The sequence below is a fragment of the Meles meles genome, chromosome 12 (assembly GCF_922984935.1).
Source record: "Meles meles chromosome 12, mMelMel3.1 paternal haplotype, whole genome shotgun sequence".
NCBI classification, from domain to species: domain Eukaryota; kingdom Metazoa; phylum Chordata; class Mammalia; order Carnivora; family Mustelidae; genus Meles; species Meles meles.
In genome coordinates, this window is record NC_060077.1 from 37,104,902 (window position 1) to 37,122,353 (window position 17,452).

The 17,452-nt window shown below is 40.4% G+C and overlaps 1 protein-coding gene across 3 annotated transcripts in view; it reads right to left on the reverse strand.

Annotated features, from left to right (window-relative positions):
- The window catches only part of TWSG1 (twisted gastrulation BMP signaling modulator 1), a 78,510-nt gene extending 62,204 nt beyond the window's left edge, over window positions 1-16,306 (reverse strand). The window contains exons 1-2 of one of the 3 annotated variants that reach the window (XM_046025859.1): window positions 15,818-16,306; window positions 13,220-13,372 (exon numbers count right to left, since the gene is read on the reverse strand). In XM_046025859.1, the coding sequence (XP_045881815.1) occupies window positions 13,220-13,342 (123 nt within the window). In that variant the 5' untranslated portion in view covers window positions 13,343-13,372; window positions 15,818-16,306. The other 2 variants (XM_046025857.1, XM_046025860.1) reach the window with 2 other exon arrangements.
- Between the last annotated feature and the right edge of the window lie 1,146 nt (window positions 16,307-17,452).

Below are 17,452 nucleotides of genomic sequence, written 5' to 3' on the forward strand. Positions count from 1 at the left end.
TTATACTAAGTGCCTTCAGAATACAGATGTTATCAAGCTTGATGATATAAAGTTAGAGTACAGGTCACATCCCATTCCCCATAGACTTTGAGACAGCCATCAGAAGTTACTCCAAAAGCAGAAAATTCTGAGGGCAGTATTCACAGATGCAAAAAAAACCCCCAAAACTGATTCCCTTGCTTTCCGCGATACTAAATGTGGCGATAAATGGTAGTCACATGCACAGTTCTTAAAAATTATACTCTGTCTACTGCTAAATAAATACAATTTTAAAAGAAAAAAGGAGGTCTACTGATATCCTTCTCTTACAGCAGGAATCAAGAGATAGTGTGTTTTTAAAAAAGATTTCATTTATTTATTTGAGAGAGAGCATGAACAGATGGGAGAGGCAGAGGGAGAAGTAGGCTTCCTTCTAAGCAGGGAGCCCAACCCAAGACTCCTTCCCAGGACCCTGGGGTCAGGGCCTGAGTGGAAGGCAGACACTTAAGTGACTGAGCCACCCAGGCGCCCCAAGAAATAGTGTTTTTTAAAGATTTTATTTATTTATTTGAGAGAGATCTCAAGTAGGCAGAGAGGCAGAGAGAGAGAGAGGAGGAAGCAGGCTCCCTGCTGAGCAGAAAGCCTGATGCGGGGCTTGATCCCAGGACCCTGAGATCATAACCTGAGCCGAAGGCAGAGGCTTAACCCACTGAGCTAACCAGGTGCCCCAAGGGATAGTATTTTTAAATGATATGACAGAACAGAAAGGTTTAAGTATATTGTAGAAATTGAACAGAGAGAGAACCATGAGAGAAACTAAAAACAGGGTTTTTAGCAGGGAGTGTGGGGAGGAGAGAATGGTAAGTAAACCATGTCCTAACCTAATATAGCAGAAAGGCAGTTTAGATACATAATCTAGAATTGGTAAGTTCAAAAACAGTAGTAGAAGCATATTATTTAACTGTATGGCTAAAAAAAGCAACAACAGTAAAAGAAGTAAAAGTGGAAGCTATTACTTGGAAGATAAAAGCAGTTCAACCTGAATAACAAAATAAACAGTAGAGAGAATTACTCAAGGGATTATTTTTCATTATGTATCTTTCCAACAATTTGATTTTTTTTTTTTAAGATTTAATTTATTTATTAAAGACCATAAGTCGGGGGTCGGGCAGAGGGAGAAGACTCACCCTTGAGCCAGGAGCCCAGATGTGGGGCTTGATCCCAGAACCCTGAGCTCATGACCTGAGCCAAAGGCAGCTGCTTAAGCAACTGAGCCATCCAGGCTCACACAATTTGACTTTTTAAAAAGAGTCCTGTAGGAGTGCCTGGGTGGCTCAGTGGGTTAAAGCCTCTACCTTCGGCTCAGGTCATGTTCCCAGGGTCCTGGGATCAAGCCCCGCATTGGGCTCTCTGCTCAGCAGGGAACCTGCTTCCTCCTCTCTCTCTGCCTGCTTCTCTGTCTACTTTTGATCTCTGTCTGTCAAATAAATAAATAAAATCTTAAAAAAAAAAAGAGTCCTGCAAGAACTACACAGTCAGAAAACAAATAACAAAACAAAAACAGGAATACCAAAACCTATCAATAATTACTTTAAATGCAATTGGACTAAATGCTTCAGTCAAAAGACAAAGGGTGAATAAATGGACAAAAAAACATGACCCATCTACATGCTGTTTATAAGAGACTTATGTCAGACCTAAAGACACATAAAGAACCTGTATGTGAAGGTACGAAAACACATCCACCATGCCAGTGAAAATGAAGAAAACAAAACAAAACCTGGAGTAGCAATACCTGTATCAGACAAAACAGATTTTAAAACAAAGACTGTAGAGGGGCGCCTGGGTGGCTCAGTCGGTTGAGCCCCTGACTTGTGGTTTTGGCTCAGGTCATGATCTCAGGATTGTGAGATCAAGGTCTGTGTGGGGCTCTGTGCTCAGCACAGGGTCTGCTTGAAAGTCTCTCCCCCTCCCTCCGCCCCTCCCTCTGCTTGCACTCACGCTCTCTCTCTCAAATAAATTAATTAAAAAAAAAACTGTAGCAAGAGACAAAGAGTACTACACAATGACAAAGGGATCAATCAAACAAGATGATATAACAATTACAAATATCTGTGTACCCCACATAGGCATACCTAATGCACAAAGCAAATATTAACAGACATAAAGGGAGAAACTGATAGCAATACAATAATAGGGACTTTAACATCCCACTTACATCAATGAATAGATCATCCGGACAGAAAATCAATAAGGAGGGGCACCTGGGTGGTTCAGTCAGTTAATTGTCTGCCTTCAGCTCAGGTCATGATCCTGGGGTCCTGGGACTGAGCCCCATGTTGGGCTCTCTGTTCAGCAGGAATCTGCTTTTCCCTCTGCCCCTCCCTTGACGTGTGTGCTCTCTCTCTCAAATAAATAAATAAAATCTTAAAAAAAAAAAAAAAAAAAAAAAGGAAGCAAGCAAGCTGGGGCGCCTGGGTGGCTCAGTTGTTAAGTGTCTGCCTTTGGCTCAGGTCATGATCCCAGAGTCCTGGGATCGAGGTCCACATCAGGCTTCCTTCTCAGTACGAAGCCTGCTTCTCCCTCTCCCACTCCCCCTGCTTGTGTTCCCTCTCTCACTGTGTCTCTCTCTGTCAAATAAATAAAATCTAAAAGAAATAAGGAAGGAAGGAAGGAAGGGAGGGAGGAAAGAAATAAATCAACAAGGGACCAGTGGCTTTGAACAATACATTAGACCAGAAGGACCTAACAGACATACATAGAACCCTCCATCCAAAAACAGCAAAATATACCTTCTTTCCAGGTACACAATCTCCAGAAGAGATTACATGTTAGGCCATAAGACAAATATCAATAAATTTAAAAAGACTGAGATCATATAAAACATCTTTTCCAACCACAATGAAAACTAGAAATTAATCATAAGAAATAATTCTGGAAAAACCACAAACACACGGAAGCTAAATAACATGGTATCAAACAACAGATGGGTCAACCATAAAATCAAAGAGGAAATTAAAAAATACATGAAGACAAATGGAAATGAAAATACAACAGTCCAGGGCACCTGGGTGGCTCAGTGGATTAAGCCGCTGCCTTTGGCTCAGGTCATGATCTCAGGGTCCTGGGATCGAGTCCCGCATCGGGCTCTCTGCTCAGCAGGGAGCCTGCTTCCCTCTCTCTCTCTCTGCCTGCCTCTCTGCCTACTTGTGATCTCTCTCTGTCAAATAAATAAATAAAATCTTTTTAAAAAAAAAAAAAAAGAAAATACAACAGTCCAAAATCTTTGGGATGCAGCAAAAGCAGTCCAAAAAGGGAAGTTTATAGCGGTATAGATCTATCACAGGAAACAAAAAACTCTCAAATAAACGACCTAACCTTATAACTAAAGGAGATTTAAAAAAAAAGACAAACAAAGCCCAAACCTAGAAAAAGGAAGGAAACAATAAAAATTAGAAAAGAAAGAAATAAAATGGAGAGAAAAAGCATAATAGAAAACATCAATGAAACCAAGAGGTGGTTCTTCAAAATAAAAGTATCTTCAAGATAAAATAGATAAATATTTAGTTGTACTTATCAAGAAAAAAAAATAGGGAGGGCTCAAATAAAATCAGAAATAAAGGAGGATAAATAACCAACACCAGAGAAATATAAAGCAGTATAGTATCATGAAAACTTGTATGCCAAAAAATTGGACAACTTGAAAAGAAACTGATAATTTTCTAGAAACATACAATCTTCCAAAACTGAATCAGGAAGAAATAGAAAATTTGAACAGACCTATTACTACTAAAGAAATTGAAACAGTAATTAAAAAAACTCCCAACAAACAAAAGTTCAGGACCAGTCAGCTTCACAAGGGAATTTTACCAAACATTTAAAGAAACATTGGGGCTCCTGGATGGTTCAGTCAGTTAATCATCTGACTTCAGATCAGGTCATGATCTCAGGCTCCACACTCAGCAGGGAGTCTGCCTGAAGAATCTCTCCCTCTGCATACCCACTCCCTCTTAAATTAAAAAAAAAAAAAAAAGTCTAAAGAAAAAGTAAAGAAGTGTTAATACCTATTCTTCTCAAACTACTGCAAAAAACAGAAGAAGGAAAACTTCCAAATTTATTCTATGAGGCCAGTATCTCCCTGGTACCAAAACCAAAGTCACCACAAAAAAAGAGAACTACAGGGCCAGACGGCTTCCCAGGGGAATTCTACCAAACATTTAAAGAAGAACTAATTCCTATTCTCCTGAAACTGTTCCAAAAAATAGAAAGGGAAGGAAAACTTCCAAACTCATTTTATGAGGCCAGCACCACCTTGATCCCAAAACCAGACAAGGATCCCACCAAAAAAGAGAACTACAGACCAATATCCTTGATGAACACAGATGCAAAAATTCTCGCCAAAATACTAGCCAATAGGATTCAACAGTACATTAAAAGGATTATTCACCACGATCAAGTGGGATTTATTCCAGGGCTGCAGGGTTGGTTCAACATCCGCAAATCAATCAATGTGATAGAACACATTAATAAAAGAAAGAACAAGAACCATATGATACTCTCAATAGATGCTGAAAAAGCATTTGACAAAGTACAGCATCCCTTCCTGACCAAAACTCTTCAAAGTGTAGGGATAGAGGGCACATACCTCAATATTATCAAAGCCATCTATGAAAAACCCACCGCAAATATCATTCTCAATGGAGAAAAACTGAAAGCTTTTCCGTTAAGGTCAGGAACACGGCAGGGATGTCCATTATCACCACTACTATTCAACATAGTACTAGAAGTCCTAGCCTCAGCAATCAGACAACAAAAAGAAATTAAAGGCATCCAAATTGGTAAAGAAGAAGTCAAACTATCACTCTTCGCAGATGATATGATACTATATGTGGAAAACCCAAAAGACTCCACTCCAAAACTGCTAGAACTTGTACAGGAATTCAGTAAAGTGTCAGGATATAAAATCAATGCACAGAAATCAGTTGCATTTCTGTACACCAACAACAAGACAGAAGAAAGAGAAATTAAGGAGTCAATCCCATTTACAATTATACCCAAAACTATAAGATACCTAGGAATAAACCTAACCAAAGAGGCTAAGAATCTATACACAGAAAATTATAAAGTACTCATGAAAGAAATTGAGGAAGACACAAAGAAATGGAAAAATGTTCCATGCTCCTGGATTGGAAGAATAAATATTGTGAAAATGTCCATGCTACCTAAATCAATCTACACATTCAATGCAATCCCTATCAAAATACCATCCATTTTTTTCAAAGAAATGGAACAAATAATCCTCAAATTTATATGGAACCAGAAAAGACCTCGAATAGCCAAAGGAATATTGAAAAAGAAAGCCAAAGTTGGTGGCACCACAATTCCGGACTTCAAGCTCTATTACAAAGCTGTCATCATCAAGACAGCATGGTACTGGCACAAAAACAGACACATAGATCAGTGGAACAGAATAGAGAGCCCAGAAATCGACCCTCAACTCTATGGTCAACTAATCTTCGACAAAGCAGGAAAGAATGTCCAATGGAAAAAAGACAGCCTCTTCAATAAATGGTGCTGGGAAAATTGGACAGCCACATGCAGAAAAATGAAATTGGACCACTTCCTTACACCACACACGAAAATAGACTCCAAATGGATGAAGGACCTCAATGTGAGAAAGGAATCCATCAAAATCCTTGAGGAGAATGCAGGCAGCAACCTCTTCGACCTCAGCCGTAGCAACATCTTCCTAGGAACAACGGCAAAGGCAAGGGAAGCAAGGGTAAAAATGAACTATTGGGATTTCATCAAGATCAAAAGCTTTTGCAAAGCAAAGGAAACAGTTAACAAAACCAAAAGACAACTGACAGAATGGGAGAAGATATTTGCAAACGATACATCAGATAAAGGGCTAGTATCCAAAATCTACAAGGAACTTAGCAAACTCAACACCCAAAGAACAAACAATCCAATCAAGAAATGGGCAGAGGACATGAACAGACATTTCTGCAAAGAAGACATCCAGATGGCCAACAGACACATGAAAAAGTGCTCCACGTCACTCGGCATCAGGGAAATACAAATCAAAACCACAATGAGATATCACCTCACACCAGTCAGAATGGCTAAAATGAACAAGTCAGGAAATGACAGATGCTGGCGAGGATGCGGAGAAAGGGGAACCCTCCTCCACTGTTGGTGGGAATGCAAGCTGGTGCAACCACTCTGGAAAACAGCATGGAGTTTCCTCAAAATGTTGAAAATAGAACTACCCTATGACCCAGCAATTGCACTACTGGGTATTTACCCTAATGATACAAACATAGTGATCCGAAGGGGCACGTGTACCCGAATGTTTATAGCAGCAATGTCTACAATAGCCAAACTATGGAAAGAACCTAGATGTCCATCAACAGATGAATGGATAAAGAAGATGTGGCATATATACACAATGGAATACTATGCAGCCATCAAAAGAAATGAAATCTTGCCATTTGCGACGATGTGGATGGAACTAGAGCATATCATGCTTAGTGAAATAAGTCAATTGGAGAAAGACAACTATCATATGATCTCCCTGATATGAGGACATGGAGAAGCAACATGGGGGGGGTAGGGGGATAGGAGAAGAATCAATGAAACAAGATGGGATTGGGAGGGAGACAAACCATAAATGACTCTTAATCTCACAAAACAAACTGGGGGTTGCTGGGGGGAGGTGGGACTGGGAGAGGGGGAGGGGGCTATGGACATTGGGGAGGGGAGGCGAACCATAAGAGACTATGGACTCTGAAAAACAACCTGAGGGTTTTGAAGGGTCAGGGGTGGGAGGTTGGGGGAACAGGTGGTGGGTAATGGGGAGGGCACGTTTTGCATGGAGCACTGGGTGTTGTGCAAAAAGAATGAATACTGTTACGCTGAAAAAATAAATAAAATGGAAAAGAAAAAAAAAGAGAACTATAGGCCAATATCTCTAATGAACATGGATGCAAAAATCCTCAACAAAATACTAGCAAACCAAATTCAACAGTACATTAAAAAACTAATTTACCACAGTCAAGTGGGATTTATTCCAAGGATGCATGGGTAGATCAGTATTTGCAAATTAATCAACATGATACATCACATCAACACGAGGAAGGTTAAAAGCAATATGATTACTTCAGTAGATGCAGAAAAACCACTGGACAAAGAACATTCATGATAAAACTCCACAAAGTGGGTTTAGAGAGAACATCCTCCAATGTAAAAGGAGCCACATATGAAAATCCCACAGCTAACAACACACTCAATGATGAAGAGTTGAAAGCTTTTCCTCTAAGATCAGGAACAAGACAAGGAGGTCCATTCATTACTTTTGTTCAACATACTGGATGATACTGGAAGTCCTACCTACAGCAATCAGACAAAAAAAATAAATAAAGGCATCCAAATTGGTAAACAAGTAAAACCCACTCTTCGCAGATGGCATGATACTATATATAAGAAACCCTAAAGACTTCACCAAAAAACTTCTAGAACTGATAAATGAATTCTATAAAGTTGCAGGATGCAAAATTAATAAACAGAAATCTACTGGGCGCCAGGGTGGCTCAGTGGGTTAAAGCCTCTGCCTTCGGCTCAGGTCAGGATCCCAGGGTCCTGGGATGGAGCCCCGCATCGCATCGCATCGGGCTCTCTGCTCAGCAGGGAGCCTGCTTCCCCACCCCCTCTCTCTGCCTGCCTCTCTGCCTACTTGTGATCTCTGTCTGTCAAATAAATAAATAAAATCTTTAAAAAAACAAAAACAAAACAAAACAAAAACCCCAGAAATCTACTGCATTTCTGTGCACCAATAATAAAGTAGCAGAAAGTAAGAAAATAACCCCATTTACAGTTGCACAAAAAGGATAGCTAAGAATAAATTTAACCAAGCAGGTGAGGAACCTATACTCTTAAAAACTATAATACACTTATGAAAGAAATTGAAGACGATACAAAGAAAGGGAAAGCCATGCCATGCTCATGGAACAAATATTGTTAAAATGTCTATACTGCCCAAAGTAATTTTACATTTAAAGCAACCCCTATCAAAATATCCATAGCATTTTTCACAGAACTAGAACAAATAATACTAAAATCTGTATAGAACGACAAAAGATCCTGAATAGCCAAAGAAATCTTGAGAAAGAAAGCAAAGCCAGCAGGCACCACAATTCCAGACTTCATGTTGTATATTACAAAGCTGTAGCAATCAAAACAGTATTGTGTTGGCACAAAAAACAGACACATGCATCAATGAAACAGGAGAGAGAGCCCAGAAAGAAACCCACACCTATATGGTCAACTAATCCATGACAAAGAAGGCAAGAATATGCAATGGGGAAAAGACAGTTCCTTGGATACAGTGATGGAAAAACTGGACAGCTACATGTGAATGAAATTGGACCACTTTCTTATACCATATATAAAAATAAACTCAAAAGGATGAAAGGCCTAAAAATGAGACCTGAAACCATAAACTCCTAAAAGAAAACAGGCAATAATGTCTTGGACATTGGTCTTAGCAATATTTTTCTAGATATGTCTCCTGAGGCAAGGGAAACAAAAGCAAACTAGTGGGACTACATCAAAATAAAAAAACTTTTGTACAGTGTAAGAAAACATCAAAAAAAAAAAAAGGAACTTAGTGAATGGGAAAAGATATTTGCAAATAATATATCTGATAAAGGGTTAGTATCCAAAACATAAAGAACTTATACAACTCAACACCAAAAAAACAAATAATCCAATTAAAAATGGGGAGAGGACCTGAAGAGACATTTTTCCAAAGAAGACATCCAGATGGCTAGCAGACACATGAGATGATGTTCAATATGACTAAATCATCAGGAAACTACAAATCAAAATCACAATAAGGTATCACTTCATACCAGTCTGAAAGGCTACCATCAAAAAGACAAGGAATAACGAGTGTTGGCAAGGTGTGGAGAAAAAGAAACCATCATGCACTGTTGATGGGAAGGTAAGTTAGTGCAACCACTGTAGGAAACAGTATGGAAGTAACTCAAAAAATTAAAAATAGAAATACATATGATACCATATAATCCAAATACCCAAAGAATAGGAATATACTAATTTGAAAAGATATATGCTATGTTTCTTGCTGCATTACTTATAATAGCCAAGATATGGAAGCAACCCAAGTGTCCATAAATAAATGAATGGATAAAGAATAGTGTATACATACATGCACACATACACATACACAAAAACAAACATACATACACACACACACACACGCACACACATAGGAAGGAGTATTACTTGGCCATAAAAAAGAATGAGATCTTGCCATTTATGACAACATGGACAGACCTAGAGGGTATTATCCTATATGAAAAGAATCAAACAGAGAAGACAAATACCATACAATTTCACTTATATGTGGAATATTAAAAATAAGACAAATAAACATTCGTAAATATAGAAAACCAACTAATGGCTGTGGGGGAGGAGGGTTGGGGAAAATATATAATGGAGATTAAGAGGTATATTTACAAACTTCCAAGTATAAAATAAGTAAGTCACAGAGATGGAAAGTACTGTGTAGGGAATATAGTCAATAATACTGTAGTAACAGGAGTGCCTAGGTGGCTCAGTTGGTTAAGGATCTGCCTTTGGCTCAAGTCATGATCCGGAGTCCTGGGATGGAGCCCTGAGTCAAACTCCCTGCTCAGTGGGGAGTCTGCTTTTCTCTCTCTCTGTCAAATAAATAAAATAAAATAAAATAAAAGAGAAATGCCTTTCTTACTCTGATTTTTTAAAAGGAGAATATTTAACACATAATAGTTGGTTTCTTTCTTTACAACTACATAAAACTAGAAGGAAACTTTGAGATCACCTAGCCAGCCTATCTATTTTACACTAAACGTATATGTATTTTCCAAAAATGTCCATGCCACTTTATGCCACATGCTCTTTTTATGCTCCTCCATCAGAAGTAGGGCCTATGTTCCCTCTACTTAAATCCAGGTGGACGTATGACTATGGTGCAAGTAGTATTCAACCTCTAAGGTGAGACCATAAAAGGCAATACATATTTCTCTAGCTCTTTCATGAATCTCTGGAGCCCTGAGCCAATATGTATGTTATCTAGCTAGTCTTAAACCAGCACACTAGAGAGGTCATCTAGAGAGATTACTGAGAAAATTAGTGAGTGAGAGAGAGACAGACAGACAGAATGAGAGAGTTGAGGAATCTTTCTAGCCCAGGTGTTAGACTTATCAGTCAGCCTTCAGATTTGTGAGATCCAGTACAATACCCACTAGTCACATGTAGCTACTTCCATTTCAATTAATTAAAACCAAATTAAATTTAAAAATCTATTTTTCAATCACACAAGTCATATTTCAAGTGCTCAATAGCCTTATGGGGCTAGTTTCTACTGCACTGGACAGGGCAGATGCAGACTGTTTCTATCATTATAGAAAGTTCTAGGGAATAGTGCTGCTTAAGATAACTCCAGCCCTCAGCCTTCAGGTTGCCCTAGTGCTGTGTGGTGCAGAGATGGGTTACTTACAGGCCCTTGCATAATGCAAATTCATGGGCAAAATCAATGTTGGTTTCAGCCTCTGATTTTTGGGATGATTTCATAGTCATAGTAAGAGGAATTCAAGTAAAATAAAGGTCAGAATGTGAAGTAATCTGCTGGAGTTTTGGAGACCACAAAATCAGTCAAATGATGGAACTGATCATATTTTACTTCAATGTCCAATAAGTGTTTATGACTAAATGAGTAAGAAAATCCCCAATTCTTGAACCCACAATAAGTTTAGCTTTACTCTGCCACTATGCACCAGAATTATTGTCTCTACCACTCCAGAAAAAGATTTGATGATTCCTGGCTCTGAAGGAACAAAAGGAACCTAAAAAATGTTAGCATCACTGAATTAATGGTAAAGAAAACAAGTCCTAGCTTCTTTCCAATGAATTCAGGAAAGTCACCATTTAAAGGGTGAAGCTCACTCAATTTTCCAGTTTTTACACTCAAAATAGTCTTTACTTTTTGAACTATTGTGCATTACGTATTTTTTAAATTAATTAACTAATATTGTAAAAGATTCTATTTATTTGCTTGAGTTAGAGTGCGCACAAGTTGGGGGGGGAGGGGCAGAGGGACAAGCAGACTCCCCACTGAGTGGGGAATGGGATGTGGTGCTCAAACCCAGGACCCTGAGATCATGACCTGAGCTGAAGGCAGATGTTTAACCAACTGAGCCACCAAGGTGCTCCTATATATTTTTAAATTTAAACGCAAAAGAAACAAACTGAAAACCTTTGAGGGTATTCACCAATATTAACCAAAAGCTATCTTTTTAAAATACTCCTTTACCAAGCGAATTATTTTAATAAAATCCAATTTTTTAATTACTCGAACTAATGGAAATTACAGATTTGGAGTCAAAAATAATGTGGGATTTAAGCAAAATTCTATCTGAACATGAACGTAGCAATTGTGATACTTTTTTTTTTTAATAATAATGAAGCTGCACTGAAGCAACGTGGGAAGTGGCACAGCTTCCCCATCAGACCAGAGCACAAAGCTGGACTTCATGTACTGACTACAGAATTTTCTGCCAGCATGAGCCTAAGCAGACTTGCCATAACAAGATTTCCATGCATAAAATTAGAGGATATTTAAGGTTACTGTAAATTCTTTTTAAGATTATTTGTTTTTTGTTTTTTTAGTAATCTCTACTAAAAAGCCCTAGTGTGGGGCTCAAACTCACAACCCTGAGATCAAGTGTCTCATGGTCTTCCAATGGAATCAGCCAGGCACCCCTTAAACTGCGAACAGCTGTGTTTTAGAGTTCTTATCTTTAAGATGTAGATATTAGAATTATGATAAAACATATCAGGAATTTGCCTAAAATTAAGACATAGCTGGGGTGGGCAGTGAAGAGGAACAGAGATGAAACACAGGTAGGCCTGAGTTAATGACTGCCGGGATTGCCCTTCATTATACTCCTCCCTTCTATTTATGCCTAAAAAACGTCCACGGTGAAAAAAATAAAAACAAAACAACCAACAAACTTGGCTATTTCAATGTTTTGGTTTAAAAGGCAAAGTCAAGGGTAAAGACAGTATGAGATGATGGCAAACTACACTCAGATAAAGGCCAGGCTTCCTAGGACCTCAACTATTAATGAGAAGGACCAAAATGTTCCAAATAAATACAAAATGCCTCAAATCTATAAAAATCATTATCGCTTATAGTACATACATACAACTGCTCCAAGTGGGAATTATAGCTGACTCATACCTTACACAGAATTCTAATATGTGTGGTTACCGGATTTCTTAGCCAACAGCCAAAAATTAAAAGGGAGGCTAATAAATACAGACAACACACAAAGGCACAACACTGCTGATGGTCTTACAGGATGAGAAAAAAGAGAACGGCTATATAAGATGTGCAGTTCACCACTAATTAACATAACTTTATGGAGTAATAACCAGTATGGTTAGTGGGAAGACCATAGGCTTTGGAGTTAAAGACTGTGTTCTACAGTCACTTACTAGCTATAGGAACCTAACCAAATTACTTAACTTCACTTTTTTCTCCAGAAAAATAAGAGTGGTAGCTACATCACTAGGCTCACCCAGATGACTGAAAGAGAGATACTGTCAAGTATTTTGAAAGCAGGTTCTCCACAATCTCAGCCAACAATGTGCCTGCAACCTTGTGAAAGACCATGTGCTGGAACCACCCATTTCAACTGCTCCTAGACTCCCAATCCCCAGACATTGCATGACATAAATGTTTATGGCATGAAGTTGCTACATTTGGGATAGCCTATTGCACAGAACAGACACTATTACTTTATATAAGCGAAAGATTATTATTTGACTAGCTAAATTTTCCCCTAAATACAGTAATTGAGCTTCTTTGGTATATAAACTAGATAACACAAGGAAACCCTTTATCCGAATGGAGTGCTCATCACTTTGTAATGGCATATTTATGAAGCTGGATATTATTTTCAGCACCAAACTTCTTGAATCTGACCTTGGGAATATGCAAGAAAACTATGGAGGTAAAAACCCAGACCAGTGTGTCATGATTCAGTACCTCTGAAGCTGACTTAACTCGGGCCTTATGCTGTATGTCTGCACGCACACACACACAATATCTGTATATATGCACACTTTATCTCTTCTACATTTTAATATTAATAAAAAGTATACTTAATCCTACCTGAATGAGGCATTTGCTCACATCACTAGCACAGAGTGCTTTGTTACAACTCAGTGACACAGGGACCCATGTCAGGAACACCAGGATGGCTAGAGTAAGCATAACAACACAGTGTGTGTTCATGTTTCTTCAGGGATGATCAACTCCAGGAAGCTAAACAAATAAACAAGAAGAAAAAAAAAACTAATTCAAAGGCAAGGGCTAGGTTAAGAACAAATACAGAAATGAAAAGCAAAACAAACCAAGACTCGTTTGTGTTAAAAGACTTTTGAGTGATCATTTAAAGGACATTCTCAATGAATGATGAAACAGTCAAAACAAACTACAATTTTTGTATGGTAAGGTCTTGTCAGCCAACTCCAAATATATATATATATATAAAATATGTATATAAAAACCAGGTTACTGAGGCAAATAACTAGTTTTAATACTGCACTACTAGTACTCACCTTTAGTTTTCAGCCCATCTTGCAACTTTAAACTCATATTTAAAACTATTAATATTGTAACATAATTTAAAACATTCAACAAATTTTTAAAATGCAAATTATTCTAATGATTATTTATGACTATTTCATTTTATCTCTTAACATAATTAACCAGAATGAAGCAACTCAGAGAAAGCATTTGGCAGTCATTCCTTAAATAACCCAACAAATAACAAAGGGGATAGTAAATTATTAATTGCATTAAGAACTCGAGTAATTTATTAAAATGTGAAGATATTCTTTGAATTCTATACCATAGGTACCATAGATTCTTCAACGTTATTAAGAATGCACTTTGAGGGGCACCTGGGTGGCTCAGTGGGTTAAGCCACTGCCTTCCGCTCCGGTTATGATCTCAGGGTCCTGGGATCGAGTCCCGCATCGGGCTCTCTGCTCAGCAGCGAGCCTGCTTCCCTCTCTCTCTCTCTGCCTGCCTCTCTGTCTACTTGTGATCTCTCTCTGTCAAATAAATAAATAAAATCTTTAAAAAAAAAAAAAAGAATACACTTTGAAAAAAAGAAGGAAAAAAGACTTGAAAAAATCCTGATAGTGGTCAAACAACCAACATGGTTATTAACTTTTTAAAAAGATATAACTTCTTGGCATTAAAACAAACCCTCCCCAAGATAGAATCAAGTAAAATAAATGACTACCGATGTTGGATATATAAAAAGTGAGTTTATAGGGCCTTTATGATTACTGTAAACTTTTATTCTAAGTATTATAAAGCACAATAAAGCAAAACAATAAGAAGGTAGGAAGAATAAAGGGCTTTGTACCCAGTATGACTCAATTTTGAAAGAGAAAGCCCTGGTGATTGATACTGAGGCCCACAAAGTATTCCCAAAGACCGTTAATAGCCCAATTTTCTAATTTATTTAGCAGCATTGACTAATGTATTTAATACTAAGTTGGATGATTTCTGGTGCATATTCGTTGAGGCCAAAGAAGGTATTGAAAAGTGATTTTTATCGAGAAGTAGTTTTCATCCTACGCTCACTAAAAATGGGATTTTTTTTTTCACATTTTACGGTTGTCTTCATACTACTCCCCAAATCTCATTGGAAAAAGTATTCAAGTAAATAATGGCATGTATAAATCAGGGAACAGAATTATTTAAAGGGCCTCCCTTTTTTCTTCTATGGAGTGAGAAACTGTAACGCACCGGAACTGTTTTCCTACGTCGGGACCAGCTTCTCCGGCTCGGGCGACCTGTGTGTGGTCCCCAGGGGGGAAGGCACTGACAGCAGCCTTTGTGCCGCTGCACCGAGCCCCTGCTGCGGGTGAGGAGGCAGAGGCCAAAGGGTCTCTTCACCCTCAACTCACCGACGCGCCGCTGAGCAGCGAGGCAGGGGAGGGGGCCTTAGAGGTGCCACCGGCCTGCGGGCCCGCGCCCAGCACCCACCGGGCGGCACCCCCACTTTGTCCTGCGCGTAGGCGGGGCCCAGGCCGCGCGGGAGCTGCTCCGCTTCTCCCGGCCCCGACAGCCCGCCGCGGCCTCTGCCTCCAGAGGCCGGCGCTCTCGGTCCGGACCCTCCCCGGCCGCAGACCCTGCCCCGCCTGCTCCCGCTCACCGTGCGCCACGGCGCCGCGAGGCTGCCTGGCCCTCGTTCTCCCGCAGGTCGGCCGAGCCCTGGGCGAGCCGCGGGGCTGGGCGAGGGAGGCAGGCCGCGCCCCCGCGCCTTCCCTCAGCGCTGCGCCCGCGAGCCTCGGGCACCTTAAAGAGACAGGCCCGCCGCCGCCCTCCCCCCCAGTTCCCCGGTCCCTCCGCCCGCCTTCGGTTCCCCGCTGCCGCCAGCTCCCGCCAGGAGGCGTCTCTCACTCCCGGGGCGCTCCTGTCAGCGCACTCCCTGGGCCCGCCCCTCCCCGCCTGCGGGCCCGCCCCGCCCCCAGACCGGTCCCTGCGCGGCCTGCGCGAAGGCCCCGCCCCCAGCTGCGGCAGGCCCCGCTCACGCAGGAAGGCCCCGCCCCGCCCTCCGGTCACGCCCAACAGCGCCGCACTCCCGACCCCCAGGGACACCCACCCGGGGACCCACGCGCGTCTTGCGTCCGCCCTCTTCCCTGCCCCCATCTCAGGTTTCTTTGTCGCCTACCTGGGGCTGCGGCTTACCTTCCGTGAGGCCCATTCTCTGCGCTTAGCGTGTGTTCTTCCCGGAGCCGAGAATAGGACGTGCATTAGCTCAGCTACTTCCCACCGCAACCCCTACAGACTATATCTGTCCGGTTATGGGGATTCAAGACCCAGGCACCTAGTGGTGGAGCAGGATTCACGGGTGGAGCCCGTTACACTTGAACTCCTGTTATCTGACGTTGGAGGCAGGATTTATTAAAAGTGCACGTTTCTGGGCTCTATCTCAGACCTACTGAAAAAGGATCTGCTAGGGTTGAGCCTTCGTTCAGCAGTTCACTAAATCTGCTGCGGCCTCAGTGACTGCCTGACACGGTGCTTGGTACTGGAAATAGAAGAGAGGAGGTGCCGTGGGTGATGTTCAAGAAGGAGGCCACTGGTCTTTGGAGAGGATGGACAGACGGCTACACAAATGGCTACAGCGCACCTCCCCAGTCCTCAGAAGGAGAGAGCTCCAGGAGTATGTATGACGCAGCACTCATTTCGGCCTGTACTTCAGAAAAATGAATTGATTCCACTGGCAGTAAACATGTAGATGAAGGCATTTGAGAAGTATGCTCAGTTCTTTCCCACAACCCTGGGAATTTGCGTTTTAAAAAGATTTCAGGGTGATTAAGTTGCGGTCCATTAGGCTGGATGATCCACAAGGGACTTTCCTCTTGGAAATGGTGACCTAGTGATAAAGTATTAAACGCCTTACATTCCCCTTTGTTGCTTGGAAGAAAACAGAAAGAATGGAAAGTGTTGATCGGCTGAGGGGGTGGATTACATTAATGATATTAGTCCATTTTTGTAGAATAAGTAAATAAATATGCATGTTAAAAATCATCCCTGAAAATTATCTTGAAGAAATAATTAAGAGTGTACACAAATTTAACTTTAAGGATCTTATTCTTTGGCATTCCTTACTAATTAAATGAATTATGATACTCCAGTGCAATGAACTAAATCAGCTATTAAAACCAAGATTCTCCCATTTTTGGTCTCAGGACCCCTTTACACTCTTGAAAAGTACTGAGGACACCAGAGAAGTACTTTTATGTATATTATGTCTATCAAAACTCTTTATGTTAAAACTGAGAAATTTAATGCGGCACCTGGGTGGCTCAGTCCCTAAAGTTTCCCAGTCATTGTGTCAGCTCAGGTCATGATCTCAGGGTGGTAAGATCAAGCCCCACATCGGGCTCCACACTCAGCACTGGTCCGGCTCTGTGTAAGAGTCTTTCCCTCTCCCTACTCTTCCTCCTCTACCCCTCACTCCACCCCCGTGCGTGCCTGCTGTCTCTCTTAAATAAATAAAATCTTTTTTAAAAAGAGAAATTTAAAAATATGTATTCATTGTTTCACTTAAAAATAATAAACTCTATTGTATTGGAACATGAATGACATTTTATGAAAAATAAGTACATCTTCCCCCCAAAAGAAAAATGGCATTATTTTACATTTGTGCTATTCTCTTTAATGTTGAAATTAATAGAAGGCTTTTATGGGATTTTCATATCTGCTCCTGCATTTATACTGTTGCAGTATCATGTATTATGTAGCCGCTAGGAAACTACTCTAAACTTGTGACAGGAGAATGAAAAAGGCAAATAATGTTTTAGAATTTAAATAAAA